Genomic DNA, 25,685 nt, shown 5'->3' on the forward strand with positions numbered 1-25,685 from the left:
TCAAATTAAAAAATAATTTTGTGTATGAATTGAATTTAATTTCATCAATCTGAACACAAATTAATATACAAGAAATAAATATCTAATTTAAGTCCAAATAATTATAAAAGAACTTCTTCAATAAAAAGAGACAATATCCAAATAAAAACACCCGGCTAACAATATCATAGAAACGACTGGCTAAGCGGATCCGATTCTTGTAGCACGGGTACAATTGCGATTTGACGGCACGGTACAATTGCGAATATGGATCACACAATCTGACCCTAAAAGCCCAAAAGTTCTCCGTTTGTGTACTTGCTGGACCCATGCGTTTTTTTAGCCATGCCCACCGAAAAACGGCCTGGATTATGAATAGTTTACAGCTGCCATGAGTCTTCTCACTCTTTCGGGAGTGGAATTAGGAAAAAGAAAAGGTTAAAGGATGGCCTTTCGAAACTAAAGTAAAGCAGCGTCTCAAATCTAATAAAAAAAAATTCTATACTTTGGAGCAATGGTTTAAAAACCGGATCGATGACCCGGATCGGGCTTTTCAAAAATCGATCAGGATCGGTGAATCGGCGATCTAAATCGGAATCGGGTGAATCGATCAGAATAAAGCTTCAAAAAAATCCGAAAAAATTATTAAAATTCATTATAAATATTATTTTTTAGGAATTCAATAAAAAATGAGGGTACTCCATTAAGAATTTTCATGTTTTTGAATGAATATGCGAATATTGATATGTTCTTCCCCTGCATGAACCGTCATTCAACTTTAATTTACATCACACAAAAGGATAAATATAGAATTATCATGGAATAAGTATATCAACATACATGGACTACAATAAAGCATAAAATTAGTAACATACGATCTAAATTAAGATGTAAAAAGTTTAAATTAACCTGACAGTTCAAAAAGAAAAATAATCACCATATGTAGTGATAATATGTTGCGGTAGTTCATGTAGTCATATTCGTTGTTATTTGTTATTGCAAAAGGACAATAATATTTTCGTACATATCAATTACAAACATTTAGAATAATACAAAATGCAAGCTCCAAACATGGCTACAACTCAATTATCAAGAACATACATTTTTTGCATTAAAAAATTAATAATAAAAACAATTCTTCAAAGAGCCGGCTAACATCAGTCATTCCAACTAAAAAATCCATGAACAACAGATAAAAAAAATACAGTTTTGTATTGAAAATATAATAACATGCATTTTTTTGCATAAATAATCCATCAACATACAATTTTTTCAACAAAAACTTTAACAATAAAAATTTAAAATATGGTTTAATACCTCATGATAATTAAAACCTTGTCACGATTTTCACATCTTTTCGGAAAATCATCATTTTTCAAAAAATTCGATTATGGAAAAAAAAAAAAAAAAATTACAGCAAACTCAAACAATAAAAATTAAAAATTGGGTTTAAATGTTTAATACATCATGATAATCAAAACTTTATCACGATTTTCACATCTTTTCGAAAAATCATCATTTTTCAAAAAATTCGATCATGGATAAAAAGAAATAAAAAAAAAAAAGTACAGCAAATTTTCAAAAAATTCGATCATGGATTAAAAAAAAAAATTAACAAATTTTCAAAAAGTTCGATCATGGATTAAAAAAAAAAAATCATAAATTTTCTAAAAAATCGATCATGGATTACAAAAAATTCGATCATGGATTACAAAAAATTCGATCATGGATTATAAAAAATTCAATCATGGATTACAAAAAATTCGATCATGGATTACAAAAAATTCGATCATGGATTACATAAAATTCTATCATGGATTACAAAAAAAAAAAAAAAAAACATAAAAAAACAAAAAATTCGTTCGTGGATTACAAGAACAGAAAAAAACAATTCGATCATGGATTACAAAAAATTCAATCATGGGTTACAAAAAAAAAAAAAAAACAAAAAATTCGATCATGGATTACAAGTAAAAAAAACAAACATTTCGATCATGGATTACAAAAAAGTCGATCATGGATTACAGAAAATTCTATCATGGATTACAAAAAATTCGATCATGGATTACAAAAAATTCGATCATGGATTACAAAAAAAAAAAAAACAAAAAATTCGATCGTGGATTACAAAAAAAGAAAAAAACATTTACATCATGGATAACAAAAAATTCATTCATAGATTACAAAAAACTCTATCATGAGTTACATAAAAAACAAAAAACAAAAAATTCGATCATGGATTACAAAAAAAAACAAACATTTCGATCATGGATTACAAAACATTCGATCATGGATTACAAAAAATTCTATCATGGGTTACAAAAATAAAAAATAAAAAATAAAATTCGATCGTGGATTACAAGAAAAAAAAACAAACATTTCGATCATGGATTACAAAAAATTCTATCATGGGCTACAATAAAAAAAAAAAAAAAAAAAAAAAAAAAAATTGTTCTTCACAGAGTTCGTTTTACATAAGCGATTTTAACTGTAAAATTCACCTCTAAGTGAATAAATTACATCCAATTGAGTATATTTTCTGATAAACAACAATATAAGGAATCAAAAACCTAAATTTCTAACACATTATTTCTAATATATCATGAAAACAAAATCAAAAGGCGGAAAAAAAAAAAAAAAAACAGCGGAATTTGGTTCCGCAGACATCTCACTGTTCATATCAAATTTTTTGCTGTAATTGACTAGATTACGTAAAATTGAAAATTTTAAATCATACTAGACACAATAAAGATTAAAAACCCTAATTATTGAACTCATTTTGTTCAAAATATGCCGTGAAATAAATCAAATGGCGGAAAAAAAAAAAACCCAAAGTTCTTACCTGTTTTTGTGAACCGAAGCCTTCAATCTCCAAAAAACTTAGTTTTTCTCAACGATTATCACAAATTAGTAACAAAAGGTTTTGATTCACAGCTTTAAGATCAAAATGCCTACAAATTTTGAAAGATTCATGCCCTATTTGGCATGAAATTTCAGAAAAGTCGGAAACCCTAAACCCCGAAATTTTTGTGATCCAAAAACAACCAATTTTTCCACCATTTAATTCTTGAAAAAGCTGAATAAAGCTGTTTACAGCCTGCAAATCAGATCACATGCCAAAAAAAACAAAAAAAATGATCAAAAAATGACAAATTTGAAAGAATCTGTGAAGAACACTGTGCAACCCGTGTTCTTCACGGACTCGCCGATTCCGCAAAATGAATCGGCGAGTCACTGTGCGGAATCGTCCGGTTCTCTCTAGAACCGGATGATTCCCGATTCTTGAAACGATCCGGTCCATTTTCGTGAAATCCGAGTCGAACCGGGCGAGTCCGGTTCGACTCGGCGATTTTTTAAACGCTGCTTTGGAGTGTTAAACCCTTCAAATCGATCATGAAAAAAAAGAAAATAAAATTTCAAACACTATAAATAATGTATATTATAATACATTTATGCAAACCGTCCATTTTCAAGTATTCATATATCTATGAAATTTATACTATTGTTTGAACTACAAATTTACTACAAATTTTATAATAAATAGTAGAAATAGATTTTAGATCATAGGCCTCGTAGAAACGGCAAGCAATGTTGGTGCAAATAAGTGTTTCAAAACCAATTGTGATCTAGTTTACCGATTTGGATGGGAATTCGTTGGGAAACGAATTGGTTTCGAGATGATATGAGTCCAGACCTCGTTTTTCCATGAAATCACTTTTTTTTATATTTTTAAGCTCATCTATTTTTTTTTAGCTTTTTTTAAATTCACATCGTATAAATCTCAATTTTTTTTTATTTCTTTTTAATATTTTTTGGATCTTCCATCTATATTAATATAAAGTATGTTTTTTAATATTTTCATATGATAACTGTGAGACCAACTTTGATTTATAGGGCACAATGTTGGGCGGTTAAGAAACCATGTACCTATAAGATAAGTGTAGCTGAGATGATGATGTTGAGATAGATGAGTGACAATATAATAAATAATAGAATTCAAAGTGAATACATTCGAACTTAGGTGTGGCTTCAATATTAGAGTATTTATATATATATATATATATATATATATATATATCTCATTATGTATTCATAATGATGTATATCAATATAGACATACATACTCTAATATCTAATAGTAGAAAAGATGATAGAAAGTAGACTTAGATGGTCAAATACAACATCTCTTAAGAGGTCCAAGTTGTTTGAAATAGAAAGCTAAAAAAAAACAAAGAATAGGCCCAAAAAGATATTGTTGAAAATGATGAGAAAACATATGGGGACCTATAGCCTCATTAACTATTGACCTTAGATAGAACATAATGACAGACCATGATTCAGAAATGCGATCTCACGATCTCAAGTAGTTAAAATAAAAAACTTTGATGATGATGATCGACAATCCGATCAAGATCCAATTTAATCTGGATCACCGGTTGAACCAAACCAATAGGGCCACCACGATGTTTCTATTTTCACTGCTACCTCCACCTCACTAATGCCTTAAAAAAGGTTACTCCTAATCCATTTGAAAAAAGAGTATCCCCACACCGAATTATTCAAAAATAAAATAAAAAATAAAAGTGAAAAAGGAATGCGAAAAAGGTTACGCAAGCTCTCCGCCTCGTCCGCGATAATTATTTTTTTACGAAATTTCATAAAGAAACAAATTTCCACATAAAAAGAGGGAAATTCTCATATTTATCTTCTGAATTAAGGGAATTGTGCGGGAATCTTCAAAAAGGGCCCACAGTCAAGGGTAGCATGGGAAAATGCAGCCTCTCTCTTTCTTTCCCGTAAATAATTATTTAATAAAACAAAGTCGAGCTTTAAATAAATGGGATGGGATGCAAATTGAAGCGGGTTGAGTTAAGGGTTTGAAATCCGGTGGTCAGGAGTGCCTTGTCTTAAAACGGAGAAAACGGGGCAAAATTTTGATGAATTTTCAGGATTCCAAATGGTTTTCCTGCCAATTTCCGACCATTTTAGCTAAGCATAAAGCTGGAATTAATTGATTCGACCAATATTTCAACGTGAAGTAGGTAAATTTTAGGTGAAGTTTGCAGGGTTCTGGTTATCTTCCGGTGTGTTTCAGGCCATAGGGTGAGATTTTCCGGCCAAAATTGGGACAACATTGCAGCTTGGAGTCACACTTCTAGCTGTTGGTTCCGGAGATTTAACTTTGGGTTTATTTTGGTTGTCTTTGGTTTTTACTGTGCAAATGTAAGGTTTTCTTTGTTGGAGCATTTTCTTTTTGCTTTGAGCTTTGAAGCTTTATCTTTTCAGAGATTGGAATGTGTTTGCTGGTGTGGTTTTTGGATTGAACATTTTTTGCAGGCGAAATTCCTAGGTGGAGATTTAGGAATTTCCGGGGTGAAATCAGATCTCTGAAGTCGAAAATTGAGGTGATTTAGGAATATCACAGTTGCAAAAGTTGCTGCTTTGCTACTAAATCGATAGCTTCAATTCATTGTGAAAAGACTGAGGATTTGAGTACCTCTCTCTACAGTGAACATGAAAAGCTTTGTTTATTCTGAGCTCAAATCCTTTCAATCATGCTGTAAACTGTGGTTGAATTGCGGGATTCTTTCCATGACCAGCGAATGAACAGTAATACGAAGTGAACATTTAGGGTTTATTTATTTACTATGTGGTGGACTTGTATTTGTAGAGAGAGAAAAAGATGGCGTACATAGCCTTTACAAAAAGGATTCTCATGCATTGAGCTTTTCCTTCTTTCAACGAGAATTCTTTCCACTCGAGCCTTGAGCTTTTTGAAAACTCGAGAACACCTCAATTTTTGTGAGATCTTCGCAAGAACAAGTTCTTTTCTGGATGAAAATTTTGAGAAAAGAATCAGGCTTGTGTAGCACATCTAATGTGCCCAAAGAGATGAGAAAACGAGTATCTAGAGAAAGAAAACGAGAATCTAGAGGGAGGATATGTGGTTTCTTTGATGTTTTGGGGGCCTGTATAAGCAGATCTGAAAGCTTGATGTGATGCTTTTGAAAAGTTCCTGTATGTTTACTTTGTAAAAAAAAAGCAGAGAGTTGGCTCGGTGATTTGCCAGCTGCCCTTCTATCTTATACACTTTCCTTTTAATGAAGGTTTCCATCTTTAGGCCATCGTTTTGCAAATTGATCTAAAGACTGTTACTTTGTACGAGAGAGAGAGAGAGAGAGAGAGAGAGAGAGAGAGAGAGAGAGAGAGAGAGAGAGGCATGTCGTTCAAAAGCATAGTTCGGGAGCTTAGAGAGATGAGAGATGGGATCGGGAGCATGTCGAGGCGAGGTCTGGAGGGAAGACTGATATCTCATAGCCGAGCTCGATCTTATTACAATGGTGCATCGTCTTCGTCAATAGAGAGAATAGAGGGTGATCGATACCAATTTCCTCATATATTTGAGCAAAGTCGATGGGCGAATTTACCCCCTGAGTTGCTTCTGGATGTGATTCAAAGGGTTGAAGAAAGCGAGAGTTCATGGCCAGCCAGAAAGCATGTGGTGGCCTGTGCTGCTGTTTGTAGGTCGTGGAGAGAGATAACAAAGGAGATTGTGAAGACACCAGAGCAATGTGGCAAGATCACTTTCCCCATTTCATTGAAGCAGGTATTTTCCTCACCCTCTCTCTCTCTCTCTCTCTCTATTCCTTTTATTCCTTTCTTTTTTTCTGATCCTGTATTTCAATTTTATTTCAATGGTCGGTTAATCTGTGATTGCTCTTCGTTTGTGTGTCCTGTGCGTTGCTGTCTTTGGTTTTGCTCTGTGTGCTAGATACAGAGACCACCCAATTTTAGAAGAGAGAGAGAGCACCCAATTTAGAGAGAGAGAGGGACATGAGCCTAGCCTATATCAGTGATAAAGTGGAGATCTGAAGAATGGTGTATGATTACTTGTTGAGACAAGAGTGGAACATCTATGTCACGTTTAGACATTTTCTTAATAAGAGGAGTTGACGTATACGGCTTTTTTCATTTTTGAGGATAGAAAACTTACATGACTGAGGAAACTTGAGTGAAATGATGCGTTGTTCTTAACTTTACGCAGCCTGGACCTCGCGATGCTCCTATACAGTGCTTTATCAAAAGGGAAAGGGCGACATCCACTTATCACCTCTACTTGGGTCTCACTCCAGGTATATCATGACCTACCTCTTCACCTTCCCCAATGGATGCATGAAAGAGCGAGAGCGAGAGATAACTAAGATTGCAGCGTTTGATTACTTGTGCGGTCAAATCATTACTTGCTTACTTTGTTGCTTCAAAGTTCAAAACCTTTTCTTTTATTGTTTTAATTTGTACACCCTTTTGGCTTATAGTTCAGGTGGGGATTCTCCAGTCGTTGTCACTGATCTGGTCCAGACACAGTAACGATTCACAAGATAAAGCCACTTTCTTTTCCTATAGGTTAAATAATCAAAATTTTCAGAAAATAATCTTTCTTGGTGCTCGTGATTGTTTGGGTCTTTTGACTAAAGCCTGTTTTCCCCTCTTTCCCCAAAATATAGTTGGCCTGCCTCTATTTAGAGTTTCTAGACTGATGTTTGTGAATTAATTTTCACTGAAAAAATTGGAAAGATGTAGTTATCAATATAAAAAATCAACCCAAACTTTGAATTTTGGCTGCAACATTTGGGTTTTGGACAAGCATCGCCCCCTAGATTTGCAACTCTTGCCTGTCTTAATTTACCATGCTTTTAGCAATTTTATCTATAACTTTGAGCCAAGCCTACCCCAAATAGTTGGGAAAAAGCTCTGATGATGATGATGATTCATAGCTTTGAAGTTACCAGAGTTTTGATTTTTGTCTCTTTCCCTACTGGATTTTGGGTTTGAAAATTTAGGTTTAGCACTGGTCTTGCTGTTGGATTGGATTAAAACCACGGTTGCTTAAAAAGCATAGCAACTTGTAGTCACAACTCCCAAGTTCTGGTAGGATGGTACGCTTTTAAGGTTGTTCCATCTTGATATTGAGGAATTTACTTTGCAAACTCTCACAAAATGCGGTGATAAAGTAGATTATGCATTTTAATGGAGTGTACTAGAAATCATTTTTGCTTACTTTCATGGTTCATACCTTGCATAAATAAGTAGTTGCAGGTTCTCAGTCAGTAAGAAATTTGTTTTAAAAATTCAAATAGCGCCCAGTTCTACTTGGTTTGCAATAGTATGCTCACAAAGAACCTACCCGAGTCCTAACCTATGGTAAAGACTATGAATGAGGTACTTAATTAGGACAATTATTTGCGTTTTAGGACCCCGTTTACATAGTTGCGGACAGTAGTCCCATAGAATGATTCACATCGCATCATCCATTCTAGGAACTGAATTTGGTTTTGCTTCTGATGTTTCAATTTTGTATAACAACATAGTTTTAAATCCATTTTTATTACCCTATGGAGTCCACGACGGAAAAGCTCATTTCAACCACATACTTGCTTCTTTCTGAGCTTACCAGTTTGTTCGCCGCTGACACGTCTTCACCAACAGCCAAAATGACTGCACAATAGTGATGACCCCCAAGCATATGTCACCTCTGTTTGGCTTCACATTATCCTAGAGACAGGAAAAAGAGATCTAGTTTTCATCTCTCCTTAATGCGACTTGTCTTTATTGCCTAATATAAGGTTTCTGCCTTGATTTGCAGCCCTGTTGGTTCAGAATGGAAAATTGCTGCTTGCTGCTCGAAAGATCAGGCGAGCCACAAGCACGGATTTCATAATCTCTTTAGATGCTGATGATTTTTCTCGGGCAAGCAATACATATGTAGGAAAATTGAGGTAAAAACTCTTCTTCTGTCGTTTTGGGTTTTAGTGGTATTTACTCTTAGTCTTCCTTTTTTTGGGTACAATTTGTTTAAAGCCTTCGCTGACTTTTTTGTTATGCCACTGTAAACAGCAAGTGGTACATGTGATATTATATATAAATGTATAACGTCAGTTACTTCAAATGAAAAAAAAACACATCTTCTATCACAACCCCACTTCAAAATTCAAATGGGATTCATGCATTCTTTACATTTTCTTTCCTTCTTCTAAATCATTAATAAAACTCGTCCAGGTCAAATTTCCTTGGCACCAAGTTCACAATATATGACAGTCAACCTCCACATAGTAGTGCAGTTCTATCAAACAGAAGATCAAGTAGAAGAATCCATTCAAAACAAGTTTCTCCAAGAGTACCAGCTGGTAGCTACAATATTGCTACTATAGCTTACGAACTTAATGTCCTTGGAACTCGGGGTCCAAGAAGAATGCAATGCACGATGAATTCTATTCCATTTTCTGCAGTTCAAGAGGGAGGAACGGCTCCAACCCCAATCGAGTTCCCCAATGCACTCGATGAACCTTTCTCACTTCTCTCTGCCACGAAATCAAAGGACCCCATAATAGATTTCAGCTCAACAAGCCTCTCTGAGCTTCCAATTTCATTTCACAGTAAAGAAGAACCTTTGGTTTTGAAGAACAAAGCTCCTAGATGGCATGAACAGTTGCAATGTTGGTGCCTCAACTTTAGAGGTCGAGTTACTGTGGCGTCTGTTAAGAACTTCCAGCTTGTGGCAGCTGTTGAGCCTTCACACCCGATTTCCATGGCAGAGCAAGACAAAGTTATACTCCAATTTGGGAAGATTGGAAGGGATATCTTTACTATGGATTATCGTTATCCCCTCTCTGCCTTCCAGGCCTTTGCAATCTGCTTGAGTAGCTTTGATACAAAGCTGGCATGTGAATGACCACTGACTGACAGAGAATATGCACTGAATTGACATAGGGCATGCCTATTTTTGTCAGTTTCAGATAACCAGTATGCCTGAAATGAGTGAAATGCTGATAGCTTTTGCTCCATTTTTGCTCTTTGGAAGTTGGTCATCTTATTATACTGTGTTTTCTCATTTTCTGGGCAAGATGATCTTCTTTGTGAAGCTTGTAATGTAAATATATGTTTTACAAGAAGCCACTTGCTCTATACTAATCTTCATCGTTGAGTGCCTCTTGATGTGCAGACACACTTAAGGATTTTAGTGGTAACGATTTTGCTTCTCATCTATGGTGCACTGGTTGAGTAAAGTAAATTAGCGGTTCTCATGAGTCTTTATCTTTTATCATCTCAATTGTGTATTTAATTTTGTGAACACTCAGTCGTATCATTTGCCATGCTGAATGATTTTGTTTTATAGTCCTCTTAATGGATGAAAGCTTTCTAAATAAGTATTGTTGCAGTCCAGGATGCATGACCTAAAGATTAGCCAAATGGGGAATTTGGCAGTTACTTTTACCGTCTTACGGCAATAAAAAACAAATCAATTCTTTAGTTAGTTTGCATGTACACTTGTGTCTAGGATTTTGAATATGGTGATTGGTGCGGTTTTTTGTTTACAATGGTACCTATTATATGTAAATATTTTATTTTCTTCTGATAAATAATCTTTTTTGAGAAAATCCTTATTTATTTTTCTTTGTTTTCTTTCTAGCTTGGCTGCTAGATAGGCTGCTATATATTCTTCTGAATATTGAATATTATCATTAATATCATCCTCTATCTGTAGTGTACAGACTTGGAAGTCTTGTAATTCTTCTATACTGGGTTCAGTATTAGAAGTTGTGGGATGAGTTTGAGATGTATATGTTGGAATTACAATATTATCCCTGGTCCTATGTGTTCCTTGAAATTGTATGTCTGAATGGGATGAAGAAGGTTGTTTAGGAGGTGGTAATATGATAACATTTGGGTTGTGTGAATATGATTTTCTACTTGGTATGCTTTGTTTACTATTTCTCTTCCTATTGATATTAATATCATCCTGCACTTGCAAATTGTGAAGTGTATTTTGAAATTGAATTTCTACATTACCATCTGTATGTTCTATTATTTGGTTAGGAATATGATGTTGAGGAATTTCTTGTGGTTGGTTGGCATTTTGTAATGCCCATGATTGGGGTAATATAATATCTGACCATTTTATGGTTTTTGGAACAATCATATTTGATTTTTCTATATTTGTTTGGAATAAGATTGTTTGATCTTTTTGATCAAGTTTTAAGGTATTAGGACTTAATGTATTCATGACCTTATAATATATTCTATAGACTATAGCCAGATTTTGTGAACCATGGACCATATTAAATCCATGTGTTTTTAGATTTATTGTCAATATGTCTAAGATATTCGGGTCGGTTAAAGAAACAGAAAAATTAGGAAAACAGTTAAAATATATTGGACCACTACAGAGGCTGGATTCAACCATGCCTAGTAGAGAGTCTGTGAATATATTGTGTCTTGTATCTCTTAGGCATACAAGCACAGAAGTGTTTAACCCTAAACGGGTTAAAGGTTTCACGGCTATTTGGATGAGGCCAATGTGTAAATATTTATAATTATTTTCTTTATGTTTTTCTATTACTTTCTTTAAAAGTAGGTGAAAGTCTTCTTGGTTTTGTGTTACTGATAGACTTTCTTCTACAGTCTTGATGGCATATCCCATCTTAAGTTTGAATGATCCTTTATTACAAACATCATGAATTGGTACCTTAGGAATATTTCAATTTTGAATATTTTCCTCAATATCATTTATAATAATTTGTTCTTTATTCTTTACTCTAAGTTTTGAAGATGAAGATACAGTTTTACCAGTAAGATTCTTTATGAGATTAGCCATCCGTAGGTTGCGGATAATGACAATTTGGACATTCAGTGGCCTTAGCTTTTTTCGCTAAGCGGCTCTCCTGGCCTTGGCGGTACTTTTCGCATCGGCTTTCACTTGTCTCTTGTCTTAACTCTCGGACCAACTTTCTTGGTGGTTAATTTCACTTAGTATCTTATGGGAAAGTGTCTCTTAATCTTAATCTTATAGAGTGAAAAGAACAGTATCACAAATTCTTCAGTTGTAACTGTTTGCACAGTTCCACAGTGGAATAGTTCTACTGTTGTAATTTGTTTGACAGTGTTTCACTGTTATGGCTCTGATACCACTTTACGCCAGGATCTACAGCACTGTCATAATACATAGAGGGTTGGCACAAATTTTTCTATTATCAAAATTCTAACAATACACATAGCTGGTATTTACAGTTCCGGCTACCTATTTTTGAAAGGTTCCCCACTTGGTTTCAAAATTGGTATTTTGTGTGGGGATCAACTGCTATGATTTTACCTCCTGCTTTTAAGGAGTTGCAGGATCAGTTTATACAATACAATAATATTGATAATTCAGTTGACACTCACCTTTACTTTATGGCCTTGTATCAAATCCCTTTGATTATGAAATGGGATTATACCATATCACCCAATACCACAAATGATTATACATACATCCCTCGTTTGGGAAAAACCATATCTGTTAAATGGTGGGATATCTTCCAAATGGATCTCACCAAAGCCACTCCAAAAAGAATACCACCCAAAGCACCTAAATACCAGGAAAACCCAAATACTCCAAACACCTCTTTTGATTTTCCAACTTACCTTCGAAATATGCTTCAAACCAACCCACATGCCTCCAAAGAAGAACTGGAGAAACAAATGAAAGAAATTTTTGCTGAAGCCGGAAGAAAACCCACATCTTCCGAAGAAACAGTCCAATCTTCTCCACTCCACACAAATAGGTACCTCCAACTCAGTCAAAAGGATCCAGAAGAGACAGACCCAGAAGAAACAGATCCGGAAGAGGATGATCCTGAAGAATTCAGTCAGAGATCATAACTTCATCATCCATGACATCACCATCCAGAGAAGCAATAAAAGACAAGATATCAAGATACTATATGGGACAAACAAGGGTCCCACTACCGACAGCAAACTGTACTCCAATTGTAATAAGGCCAAAAGTGCCACTGTGCATAGATGCTTTTACTTTTAGTTTTTGTCTTTTTGTTCAAAGAGCATCTCCTTATGCTCTCGCTCTTTTGTCTTTTTATTAAAAGAGCATCTCCTTATGCTCTCGCTCTTATCTTCTAGAACCTCCATTATTTCTTTTTTGTTTTCTTACTGGTCCACCACTCTCCCTCTTTTGTCACCTTCTGCCGACAAAGTATCTCTCTCTTTTGTCACCTTCTGCCGACCTCTTTTGTCACTTTCTACCGACGATATCCGGCCAACCTGTCCATCTTATCTCCCCAAGAGATTCCTTTCGGGACTCCACTATAAAAGGGAAGCTCCTCCTCTTCTTCGAGGCAGGGCCTCACTCTTCCCATATCCTCTCTTATCTTCAACCTCTGAGCCTCTTCAACCTCTGAGCCTCTTCAACCTCTGAGCCTCTTCAACCTCTGAGCCTCTGCACCCTCTAAACCTCTGCAACCTCTAAACCTCTGCAACCTCTAAACCTCTGAACCTCTGCAACCTCTAAACCTCTAAACCTCTGAACCTCTGCAACCTCTGAACCTTTGCAACCTTTCAGACCCCTGCAACCTTCCAGACCTCTGCAAACTTCCAGATTTCTTTTAACCTCATCCTCCAGGCCTGAAAACTCAACCTCTGCACCATTACTCTCACAGCAATAGTTCTGCAGCTATCTTCGCCCTCATAGCTCAAACAGGTTCTCTCTTACCTTGCTTTATTACTTATGTGTGATTGTAATATCCAAGATTTACCTTCATATTGCCCTCATCACTGGAAGTTATTTTCCAGTTACTGTTTATGTGCTCAGTAAGTTTCCTATCTCTTTGCTTAAAACCCTACTCTGTTTATCTCTCCATTTATTGTTTATCTCTCGCTGTTTATTTCTCTGCTTTTATTGTTTCCTCTATGTAATATCTTTTCATGTAAAATTTCTCTTGTACATTAATAAAGTGTGGACCTAGTATGTGTTTACTTATGTTTGCATATTATGCAATTTAAGATTTTATTTAATATTAAAATAGGCAATACTAGTTATGCTCAGTGGATAGTACTTGATATCTCAATAGTTCCGTTAATAGGAATCATATTGTTCTGTCTTAATTATTATAGAATTTTACAATCACTAGTTCAATACAACTACTACAGAATCATCAGAAGAATGTAGTTGTCCACTACCTCAATATAATGTTCATACACTTACACAAGAAAACAATTTTATTTTGGACATTATAGACAAAATAAATGATCCTGATGAAAAAAGAGCTATCATTACTTAATTTATCAATATTACAAAAAATAAATCAAAATCGTTACCTATTATAAAAAATCCAGATGAATATAATTTCTCTGCTATTATCAAACGAGTAAGTGATCAACACACTCTCAAAAAGAACCTACAATCTCTGATCTCAAAAAAGAGATTAAAGAAATAAAAACTGAAATAATACAATTAAAAGGAAGAATTCAAATGCTAGAATTGCAACAAATGTCTCAACAAGAATCTGAGACAGATGAAGTCGAATTCAATGACTTAATAAATGAAAACATAAAAGATACTCCTGAATCTTCAGAAGTACCAACAATACCAGTTCCTTCTGTCAATGTAATAAAGTTGTAGTGTAAGAACTATTTGTTCCTATAAGATCAAGGTCATTACTATCTATTTCTTCTGTATAAGATTCACTAGAAGTGGAGGAAGTAGAATTATAAGAAAGTATATTTTTTAATTTTAATTTTGTTGTATCGTCTAAATTTAATGATTCTATTTTCTTTTTTAATTTACATTGGTGTTTATAATGTCCTATTTTACCACACTTATAACATACTGGTAATTTTTTCCTTCCAATGATCTAGCTGACAGTCTTCTCGTATTAATAATCTTGAGAAAAATACATCTTTGTACCATTTATAATGAGATAGAGTAGGACAGCGTAAGTTAGATAGCAGATCTTCTGATCTTGCTGCTAGTAATGAGGTACTGCCTACAAAATGTAAAGTGATTGTATATATCAAAGTATTGACAGCATCACTTTCTGTATATATGACTTCTTGATTTTGTTCATTTCTCCCTGTCCATTGTCTTGTATTATTCAAAATTCTTTGTTTGGTATCATCATCTACATAAAAATCCCACCATCCCCTTAACCATCCTGTAAATCCATTAACTATTGCTTTAGCTACTTCTTGGTCAGGATTTCCTGCCATTTTATTAGCAGAGGCATACATGGTCATATGTCTCATGACATCTAGTATTTTCAATTCTGATAATCCATCAATTTGCCAATTGACTATTGATCTTCCTGAATAAGATACTGCCTGTTGTATTGAATCTTCTTCCATTTGAATATCAACAGGGGTAGGTCTTTTATGATAGGGTAAGGCTGTTATGGGTTTCCAATATTTTTCATAAGCTATTTTATTGATAGTGTCCATTAGAGGTGTAGTATCCATAAATGCTTTTTCTTGATTTTGGATTGTATCCTCTATAATGGGTTCTTCTTCTGTTAGCATCATTGTTTCATGCTCAGGTATTACAGCTTTTCCTTTATCAGAAGACTCAGGTATTTGAGAAGTAAGGGTTGATGGAGGAATATTGATTTGGGATGAAGGTATTCCTTTTATATCTAATTGGGAGAGTTTGGAAATTAATTGATCCATAAGAGATTTATTATTTTCTCCAATGTGAAATTTATTTTTATTTAACTCAGGAGGTGGTTTGAATAATACTGATTTAGGAATAGATGGTAGAATAGCTTTTTCTTTGGATACTATTCTTTCTATTCTTTCTGTTTGTTTTCCTATGGATTGTAGATAGAGATTTGTATAATTGTTTTGTTCCACAATATGAGGTATGTATTCCTGTTTTTTATTTATTTCTTTAGGTATAGCTTTATATGGTGTAGCTACGCTATCATAGAAAGATTGGGAATGTATAGGCTCATTCTTTTTTGGTATACTTGCTTTAAGTATAATACTTTTTTCAGGTGGATGTGTACTAGCTGTTGTAGTACCATCAGTACTTATATATGTTTTTTCTTCTATTGTTTGAATTTTATCAAATGAGGGAATAATAATATTCTTTTCTAAACACATATCTTTTAACCATAACTTCCAGTGATGAGGGCAGTATGAAGGTAAATCTTGGATATTACAATCACACATAAGTAATAAAGCAAGGTAAGAGAGAACCTGTTTGAGCTATGAGGGCGAAGATAGCTGCAGAACTATTGCTGTGAGAGTAATGGTGCAGAGGTTGAGTTTTCAGGCCTGGAGGATGAGGTTAAAAGAAATCTGGAAGTTTGCAGAGGTCTGGAAGGTTGCAGGGGTCTGAAAGGTTGCAAAGGTTCAGAGGTTGCAGAGGTTCAGAGGTTTAGAGGTTTAGAGGTTGCAGAGGTTCAGAGGTTTAGAGGTTGCAGAGGTTTAGAGGGTGCAGAGGCTCAGAGGTTGAAGAGGCTCAGAGGTTGAAGAGGCTCAGAGGTTGAAGAGGCTCAGAGGTTGAAGATAAGAGAGGATATGGGAAGAGTGAGGCCCTGCCTCGAAGAAGAGGAGGAGCTTCCCATTTATAGTGGAGTCCCGAAAGGAATCTCTTGGGGAGATAAAATGGACAGGTTGGCCGGATATCGTCGGTAGAAAGTGACAAAAGAGGTCGACAGAAGGTGACAAAAGAGAGAGATACTTTGTCGGCAGAAGGTGACAAAAGAGGGAGAGTGGTGGACCAGTAAGAAAACAAAAAAGAAATAATGGAGGTTCTAGAAGATAAGAGCGAGAGCATAAGGAGATGCTCTTTTAACAAAAAGACAAAAGAGCGAGAGCATAAGGAGATGCTCTTTGAACAAAAAGACAAAAACTAAAAGTAAAAGCATCTATGCACAGTGGCACTTTTGGCCTTATTACAATTGGAGTACAGTGTTTGCTGTCGGTAGTGGGACCCTTGTTTGCCCCATATAGTATCTTGATATCTTGTCTTTTATTGCTTCTCTGGATGGTGATGTCATGGATGATGAAGTTATGATCTCTGACTGAATTCTTCAGGATCATCCTCTTCCGGATCTGTTTCTTCTGGGTCTGTCTCTTCTGGATCCTTTTGACTGAGTTGGAGGTACCTATTTGTGTGGAGTGGAGAAGATTGGACTGTTTCTTCGGAAGATGTGGGTTTTCTTCCGGCTTCAGCAAAAATTTCTTTCATTTGTTTCTCCAGTTCTTCTTTGGAGGCATGTGGGTTGGTTTGAAGCATATTTCGAAGGTAAGTTGGAAAATCAAAAGAGGTGTTTGGAGTATTTGGGTTTTCCTGGTATTTAGGTGCTTTGGGTGGTATTCTTTTTGGAGTGGCTTTGGTGAGATCCATTTGGAAGATATCCCACCATTTAACATATATGGTTTTTCATAAACGAGGGATGTATGTATAATCATTTGTGGTATTGGGTGATATGGTATAATCCCATTTCATAATCCAAGGGATTTGATACAAGGCCATAAAGTAAAGGTGAGTGTCAACTGAATTATCAATATTATTGTATTGTATAAACTGATCCTGCAACTCCTTAAAAGCAGGAGGTAAAATCATAGCAGTTGATCCCCACACAAAATACCAGTTTTGAAACCAAGTGGGGAACCTTTCAAAAATAGGTAGCCGGAACTGTAAATACCAGCTATGTGTATTGTTAGGATTTTGATAATAGAAAAATTTGTGCCAACCCTCTATGTACTCAGCGTTTTTAAAATATTTATAAGAAAACTCTGGATTTTGCAATTTCTTTCCTTGTGCGGGATTGGAACCCCACTCAGTATATGAAAGAAGTTTCTTTATCTGGACTTTTGAATAGGCTATTATTCGGGTATTCTGTTGAAAGTAGTGGACAACAGAGATGGACCCTGTTTCCATTAGAATGGCTTCATAATACTCTCGAGTCTTAACCCCATTGATAGGATTAAGATGATTAAGTAGGTATAATGGTGCAAGCTTGCTTGGATCCATGTGAACTTGGTGTTCATCAATGGTAATGTCTATTAAAAAGGCTCTTTCAATATATTCGGATCGTGGAATATTGGTAGGAGGAATGGATTTGGACTGAGCTGGTGAGAATGTAGGAGTTGAAGTTCGTGCTTCTGGGTAAGTGATTTGATGGATTGGGGATTGAGATGGTGAGCGAATATTCAAGGGTGAAGGTTCCCCTTCATATGGAACTAAAGAATGCATGGGTTGTTTTCCCCGGCGAGTATTGCCTCGGGAGCCCATATTTAAGGATGAAAGATCCTTATCAGATTGATTTTCTTGGAATAATTGAAGTGCAAGTGAAAGTGGTGATTCGTCGTTGGCGTCAGTGTTGCCCCTCCTGCAAAAATTCACGGGTCAGAAAATCGGGTAAAGAGTTAGAAGACCCGGGAAGATGTTCAATAGAGAAATCAAAGGCAGAGAGAATAGCCTGCCAGCGGGCAAATATTTGTTTAGAAATCAAATTTTTTACATCTTTTTGCAGAATATCTTTGGCGGCTTTGCAATCAGTTCGTATTAGAAGTGGAACTGTGCAAACAGTTACAACTGAAGAATTTGTGATACTGTTCTTTTCACTCTATAAGATTAAGATTAAGAGACACTTTCCCATAAGATACTAAGTGAAATTAACCACCAAGAAAGTTGGTCCGAGAGTTAAGACAAGAGACAAGTGAAAGCCGATGCGAAAAGTACCGCCAAGGCCAAGAGAGCCGCTTAGGGAAAAAAGCTAAGGCCACTGAATGTCCAGATTGTCATTATCCGCAACCTACGGATGGCTAATCTCATAAAGAATCTTACTGGTAAAACTGTATCTTCATCTTCAAAACTTAGAGTAAAGAATAAAGAACAAATTATTATAAATGATATTGAGGAAACTATTCAAAATTGGAATATTCCTAAGGTACCAATTCATGATGTTTATAATAAAGGATCATTCAAACTTAAGATGGGATATGCCATCAAGACTGTAGAAGAAAGTCTATCAGTAACACAAAACCAAGAAGACTTTCACCTACTTTAAAAAAAAGTAATAGAAAAACATAAAGAAAATAATTATAAATATTTACACATTGGCCTCATCCAAATAGCCGTGAAACCTTTAACCCGTTTAGGGTTAAACATTTCTGTGCTTGTATGCCTAAGAGATACAAGACACAATATATTCACAGACTCTCTACTAGGCATGGTTGAATCCAGTCTCTGTAGTGGTCCAATATATTTTAACTGTTTTCCTAATTTTTCTGTTTCTTTAACCGACCCGAATATCTTAGACATATTGACAATAAATCTAAAAACACATGGATTTAATATGGTCCATGGTTCACAAAATCTGGCTATAGTCTATAGAATATATTATAAGGTCATGAATACATTAAGTCCTAATACCTTAAAACTTGATAAAAAAGATCAAACAATCTTATTCCAAACAAATATAGAAAAATCAAATATGATTGTTCCAAAAACCATAAAATGGTCAGATATTATATTACCCCAATCATGGGCATTACAAAATGCCAACCAACCACAAGAAATTCCTCAACATCATATTCCTAACCAAATAATAGAACATACAGATGGTAATGTAGAAATTCAATTTCAAAATACACTTCACAATTTGCAAGTGCAGGATGATATTAATATCAATAGGAAGAGAAATAGTAAACAAAGCATACCAAGTAGAAAATCATATTCACACAACCCAAATGTTATCATATTACCACCTCCTAAACAACCTTCTTCATCCCATTCAGACATACAATTTCAAAGAACACATAGGACCAGGGATAATATTGTAATTCCAACATATACATCTCAAACTCATCCCACAACTTCTAATACTGAACCCAGTATAGAAGAATTACAAGACTTCCAAGTCTGTACACTACAGATAGAGGATGATATTAATGATAATATTCAATATTCAGAAGAATATATAGCAGCCTATCTAGCAGCCAAGCTAGAAAGAAAACAAAGAAAAATAAATAAGGATTTTCTCAAAAAAGATTATTTATCAGAAGAAAATAAAAATATAAGAGAATGGTATTTAAAAAGATTTCAACCACCCAGATTGATAGAATTACTACATAAAAAATATTCTTTATAGTTGTAGTTAAAGCATTCGCTGCATGACAACACACACATGCACAGCGTGTAGAAAGGAGGAGGGAAGGTTTCGGTGGGGGCGGAAAGAAGAGGGGGGGGGGGGGGGGGGGGGGAGGAAAGTGTAGGGGGAGAGGGAGACTTCTATTAATAATTATTGGTTGTTGAGTCCCTGTGAGATTTGACAGAGTGGAAGAAATCAATGTAATTCATACAAGGAAAGTCACTCCAGAAAACAATATATCTCTTATGGTACTGGAATTATTCATGTTTATGTCTGTACATCCATGCATAAGTTCATTGTAACAAATGGTGGGCAACAACCTTATTGGCCATTTGCTGGTACCTTAAGCCTGGCCACCATTTCTAGTTGTTGCAGAAGATGAGTCCTCCTTACCTTTTGCTTTATAATCGTAACGGCAACCATGTCGGCGTGGCTTATCAGGTTCCTCTGGATCTGAATCAGACTCCAAGAACATGGCTCTCAAGCACCTCCTCCTAATCCTCGGTGTTTTCAATAATGGATTCTCCTCATTCTCAGTTATACTTTTATCAGTCTTCCTCACAGGGTAATTATCCTCTTGTATTGCTTCTTCAGCATTGTTAAAAATAAACATGTGAACTCCTGGATTCTCGTTATTGCATGAACTGTTATAGAGTACTGAATTGTTGATGCTCTGTATGTTATTGTTCACATAATTGGCTAAAGGTGTCCCCCCACCCACTGGTGTGTACCTTTCTTCAAGGTCCTTCTGCTTGTTATTTTCATAGAGATTGGCATCTTCCTCATCCTTGTCTAGTTTGTATCCCCTATATATGGGTACCCTATTGTCTTTGCTTCCCAGGTCCATAGATGCACCTCTGTTCTCGCCAGCTAGTGTTAGGACCCTTACTCCAATATCATCTAGAGCTTGTCTCTGTTGTGCTTCCATTGATTTGCGAGTGAGCCTCGAAACATCTTCTTTGATGTTTCTTTGAAGGCCTTGGGCTGTGCTATCCCTTCTGTTCTGACACACTGGTGTTACATTTCGCCCCTCTTTGCCACTTGGAAAGCTCGCAGTGCTTCTTAATCTTGAACTATCTTCTCTTGGAGCCTGCTTTGATTCCTCCTCCTTGGCCTCTGGCTGCACCTCTTTTTGGGCTTCAGCTGCTAGTTTTGACTCCTTGTTTGGGTCAAGTCTCTCTCTTCTGGTGTTGTCTAACTGGGTTTCAGGTGTTTTCTCTCTCTCTTTGGGTGTATTTTTCTCATGAACAATAGCTGGTTGCAGAGCTGCTTCACCAGACTTAGAGGCTGCCTCATTGCCTGCCTGTTCTGTGGGCTTTGGTTCAGGCTTTTCCTCTTTCTTGGGTTCGACCACTCGTTGTGACTCCATGTTTTCTTCTTTCAAGAGTCTCTCTTCCTCGCTATCATCAAACTTAGTCCCATGTCTTTTCTCACTTCTGGAATCATCCCTATCACTAACAATTTTTTGTTGGCCAGCCACTTCAGGGGTCTGGGAGGCTGCTGTATCAGGTGCCTGTTGTGTGGACTTGGCCTCAGCCTGAGGCTTGGGCTCAGTCATGGACTTCAACTCAAGCTCACTTGTAGGCTTGGTCTCATTCTTTTTATCTTGGGGTTGGTGATCATCTTGGGGCCTAGACTGGGGCTTTGGTGCACCAAGCTGATGTTCAGGCATGGATGTGGGCTGGGTCTCTGGCTTGCTAGGCCCAGGCTTGGGCACAGGCTCAGCTTGAGGCTTAGGTTGGGGTGCACTTACCTTCGGCTCAGCCTGAGATATGGGTGTGGGCTCCTCACCAAGCTGAGGATGAGTTGGTTCTGTCTCTGGCTTTGAGGCTTCTTGTAGTTTTGACCCAGATGCAGGTTCAAGTTGGGGCTTTTGCGGGCTGGAACTAGATGGTTGTTTGGTCTGTGGGGCAGTAGGCCTAGATGTAGTGGGTGGGGCTTGTGTTTCTGTGCTCCTAGTTGGGGTGGGCTGGGTTGGTGGGGTAGAACCAGATGGTTGTTGGGTTTGTGAGGATGTGGGCGTAGGAGTGGGCTGGGCTTGTGGGCTAGATTTAGATGGTTGTTCGGTTTGTGCGGTTGTCGGCGTTGTAGGAGTGGGCTGGGTTTGTGGGCTAGATCTAGATGGTTGTTGGGTTTGTGGGGGTGGCGGCGGAGTTGGAGGGGGCTGGGTTTGTGAGCTAGACCTAGATGGTTGTCTGGTTTGTGGGGCTTGGGGTCTGGGAGGGCTGGGCTTGTCTTTTGAACTTGTTCTAGATGGTTGAGTCTGAGGGGCGGGCTTGTCTTTAGTGCTTGTTCTAGGTGGTTGAGTCTGAGGGGTGGGCTGGGTTTGTGGTGCATTAGGCTTGGAAGGGGTGCGTTGGGCTTGTGGGCTAGGCCTAGATGGTTGTGGGGTTTGTGGGGCTGAGGGCCTTGAAGTGGTGGGCAGGGCTTCCGTGCTAGTCTTAGGTTGTTGGGTTTGTGGGGCTATGGGCCTAGATGGTTGTTGAGTTTGAGAGGGTGCACTAGTTGGTTTTTGGGTTTGAGGGCTCTTAGATGGTTGTTGGGGCTGAGGGGTTGAACCTCTAGTTGGGGTAGGCTGCCTTTGAGGCGTTCCTTGTGGGCCTTGGGCTGGTCTGTTCGACTGAGTGAGCCTCGAGAGCCAACCACGCTCGTTGAAGTTGAACATGTTCCTTTGGAGGGGTGGTCTCTTGGACAATTGTGGTGTAGTTTGGAGGTGTTTTCTTTTGGGATGGTAGTTTATTGGACAATGGTTGAGAGGAAGAAACTAAATGATGGTGTCCTTTCAAGAGAAACAGAGGGATTGTGAATGATGGTGACAATGGGTTCTGGTGATGAGAGGCAGTTTTATAAGGTTGGTGGTTGTGGGGTGAGTTTTACTTGGGTAGGGAAGGGGATGCATCGTATTCTTTGAGTAAGAGGAGGATGGCTGGCTGACTTTGGAGCTCTCAAGTTTGGTATCGTAGTTGGTCGCTTTAGGATGAGGCGTTTGCAAGCCTTACTGGAGCCTTTATTTTCTAGAGAACTTAGATTCTTTACTTTCTCAACACAAATGCAAACACAAGGATAGATAATTGCATTATCAATATCTTATACAGCCAAGAGGGAGAAAGAAATGGACCATGCATTATTTAGCAAGATATCGAATTTCTCCTAAAGATTAATTGAAAAGTTGGAAGCAGGACAGAACTAACATAGAACTCAAGTGAGTCAGGTGGGCCCACTGTACGGGATTGTTGATATGCCTAATGCCCCATGTTAAATTATGATCATTTTCACAGATGTGGAGTAACGTTAAAAGGGGGAGTTCTATGGGACTTACTTCCTCTATTTCTGCAAAACTTCTGCCGCAAAAACAGTATCTGTGACATGAGTCTTGAAATGTTGGTGTGGATGTTTGAAATTCAAATAAAGGAGGTTTATGGCTATTACATGCGTAAACTGCTGTTCAGGTTTACGGTGTGATTACTTGCGTGGAAATGGAAATACAAGGAGGAAAAGTATCCTGTCCACATGATGTTGAAGGGTGGAAAGGTACACAAGAACCTTTTTAATGGTTGAGATTTCAGTTTCACAAGGGCAGGCATATCTAATGGCTAAAAATTATTTTCAGTGTTTTATTTTTTTATTTTTTATTTAAATAAGATATTTCTCTAAATTTTGAATTGTAGGTTCATTCTTACAAAAATAATTAAATAAAAAACAATTACAAAATATTTTAAATAAAAGAATGACTTAAGTACCCCTAAGTTTATTTTGAGCAATATTTTTATTTAAAATATGTTTTTATTTTTTATTCAATTCTAATTATAAAAATAAAACTAAAATCCAAATTGCATGTCAATATTATTTTTAATTTTTTAATTAAAAATAAAAGGCGAAACTTGTTTTTGACACTTAGATGAGGGAGGGTGCTTGATCACCCTTTTAAGCGTCCACAACTTGTGGATGCAATACCATCCCATATAAGAATGAAAAAAATTAAAGGCTCAAGTCATTCTCTAATCAAAGCACAAGCCGTTGGTTCGGAACCACTGACCTTCTCTAATCATCCACCAAAAGTTAGTAACAGGAAATTGTAATGGAGTCGTGACATCGAAATTGAGTGAAAATTCTAATATAGAAGTTCATGACATCGAAATTGAGTGAACAAGCCTGCCCCTAGGGAAAAGTTTAATTCCGTTACTGCAGGCTGCCAATCGCATTTGGACTTGTTAAATACTTAAGAATTTCCCAAGTATTTTTATTTCCCTGTTCATTTAGAGGCATTGGCCTGTAGATAGAGCGTATGATAAGGTGGAAATAGAGTTTACAACATGGGCTATCCGCTTTCTATTGCTTATATGGGTACAGTTTTCTTATTTTGAATTAGCAACTATCATCTGTATAAATAAAAATAGAGAGTATTTTATCAAAATACAGCTTACCTTATTTAACTATTTAACTTACCATTTTACACATGGTCAACTGTGCCAACTTATGATCGTGTGTACGTTAATGGGCTTTTATGAAATGGGTAAAAATGTGAAATAATTCATCTTTTATATACATTTTGATAAATTTCCAATCAATAATATGTTGTAAGAATCAAAAGAAGAATAATAAAATTATCTTTTGTGCATTGCATGTCGAGGAGGTTTCCCCCTCGAAGTAGGTTAAGTTGAAAGTTTCCTTGTAGTAGGCTATTTGTCTTTTCACTGTGTTATCTAAGAACAATGTTTAGAATTTCTCTAATCAATCAGGGATTGTGTACAATGAGACCATTTACTTTTGAAACAGGGTGGTCATAATTACTTACAACCATTCGATGTAAAATTTGATAACTTAGATGTGTCACATAGCTTAGTTCGAGAAATATTTTTGAAAGTTTGAGTTTGGTCAATGGAATAAATGTAGCCACCCAATTTTACATCCAATGATCAAGATTAATTGTGATATGAAAAGTAAATAGTATCATCCTATACTTTTCCAATCAATAATCTTAACTGGCATCAGAGCGAAGAGATTCTAAGTTAGCCGATAGTTTTCCAACTACAGCTCTTTAGAAGTATTGAAAGGAAGTCGAAGCAAATCAGGACGACATGTGGGAATTATGAGAACCATGTTAAACTTTCACAGGAACAAGCTTAGGCGATTCAAGCTATACGGCTAATGACCACAACAGTGAACTTTAAAGTAAAAACAAAAATTGACATCTCAAATGGGTGGGGTTGGGTCCAGGTTGGCCCCCAATCTGGATACGACTCGACTAGGCCCAAAGTAGACCAAGACTTAGGTCAAATCCAAGTCAATTGCACCTGACCAACTAGGTCGGGTTGGGTCTTGGTCTATAAATAAAAAAATTACAAAAAATTATATTTTATCTTATATAGTTAGCATAAAAATATATACCGGGTAGGCCAGGTCGTGTTGATCTTGACCCATACTTGACCCAACCATAGTTAGCATGTGGGGAATATCAATATATCAGCTCACCATAAATCGGAAATAAATCGTTTTTATTTTGAAAAGTCGGATGAAAAAATTGGGTAAAAAATATAGATCGACAAAAGTACTTTATGTAAAAATATCGCAAATATATTGGACTAGGCTCAAAAAATCGAAGTGAAAAAAAGGATTAGTTTAAAAAATTTGAAATTTTAAAATTCTGAAAAAATAAAAAATAGTTTAATGAAAGCATTCAAAGTAAATATGTGTTTAATTTGCATTATACACAATTCAAATAAAATTAAGTAGAAATAAAAAAAATAAAATAATAAAGTTGATTGTAAATACACCATA

The 25,685-nt window shown here is 36.3% G+C and overlaps 2 protein-coding genes across 3 annotated transcripts; one reads left to right on the forward strand and one right to left on the reverse strand.

Annotated features, from left to right (window-relative positions):
* The first annotated feature begins 4,828 nt into the window (after positions 1 to 4,828).
* On the forward strand, positions 4,829 to 10,019 carry LOC18422552 (tubby-like F-box protein 5). Of its 2 annotated transcripts, XM_088862542.1 has the most exons (4): positions 4,829 to 6,586; positions 7,025 to 7,112; positions 8,624 to 8,756; positions 9,037 to 10,019. In XM_088862542.1, exons 1-4 carry the CDS (start codon positions 6,200 to 6,202, stop codon positions 9,707 to 9,709), a joined length of 1,281 nt encoding a protein of 426 aa, XP_088718668.1. In that variant the 5' UTR covers positions 4,829 to 6,199; the 3' UTR covers positions 9,710 to 10,019. The 2 variants fall into 2 exon arrangements, with proteins under 2 accessions (XP_088718668.1, XP_088718669.1); XM_088862543.1 differs by lacking the exon at positions 7,025 to 7,112.
* A 10,111-nt stretch (positions 10,020 to 20,130) lies between these two features.
* Positions 20,131 to 25,661, reverse strand: LOC18422553 (uncharacterized). The gene has a single exon (XM_006878500.3). The coding sequence runs from the start codon at positions 22,570 to 22,572 to the stop codon at positions 20,251 to 20,253; it is 2,322 nt and encodes a 773-aa protein (XP_006878562.3). The 5' UTR covers positions 22,573 to 25,661; the 3' UTR covers positions 20,131 to 20,250.
* Positions 25,662 to 25,685: the final 24 nt, after the last annotated feature.

Source organism: Amborella trichopoda, chromosome 3, assembly GCF_054954075.1.
Source record: "Amborella trichopoda isolate Santa Cruz 75 chromosome 3, AtrichopodaSantaCruz75HAP2 v2.0, whole genome shotgun sequence".
Taxonomy (NCBI): Eukaryota; Viridiplantae; Streptophyta; class Magnoliopsida; order Amborellales; family Amborellaceae; genus Amborella; species Amborella trichopoda.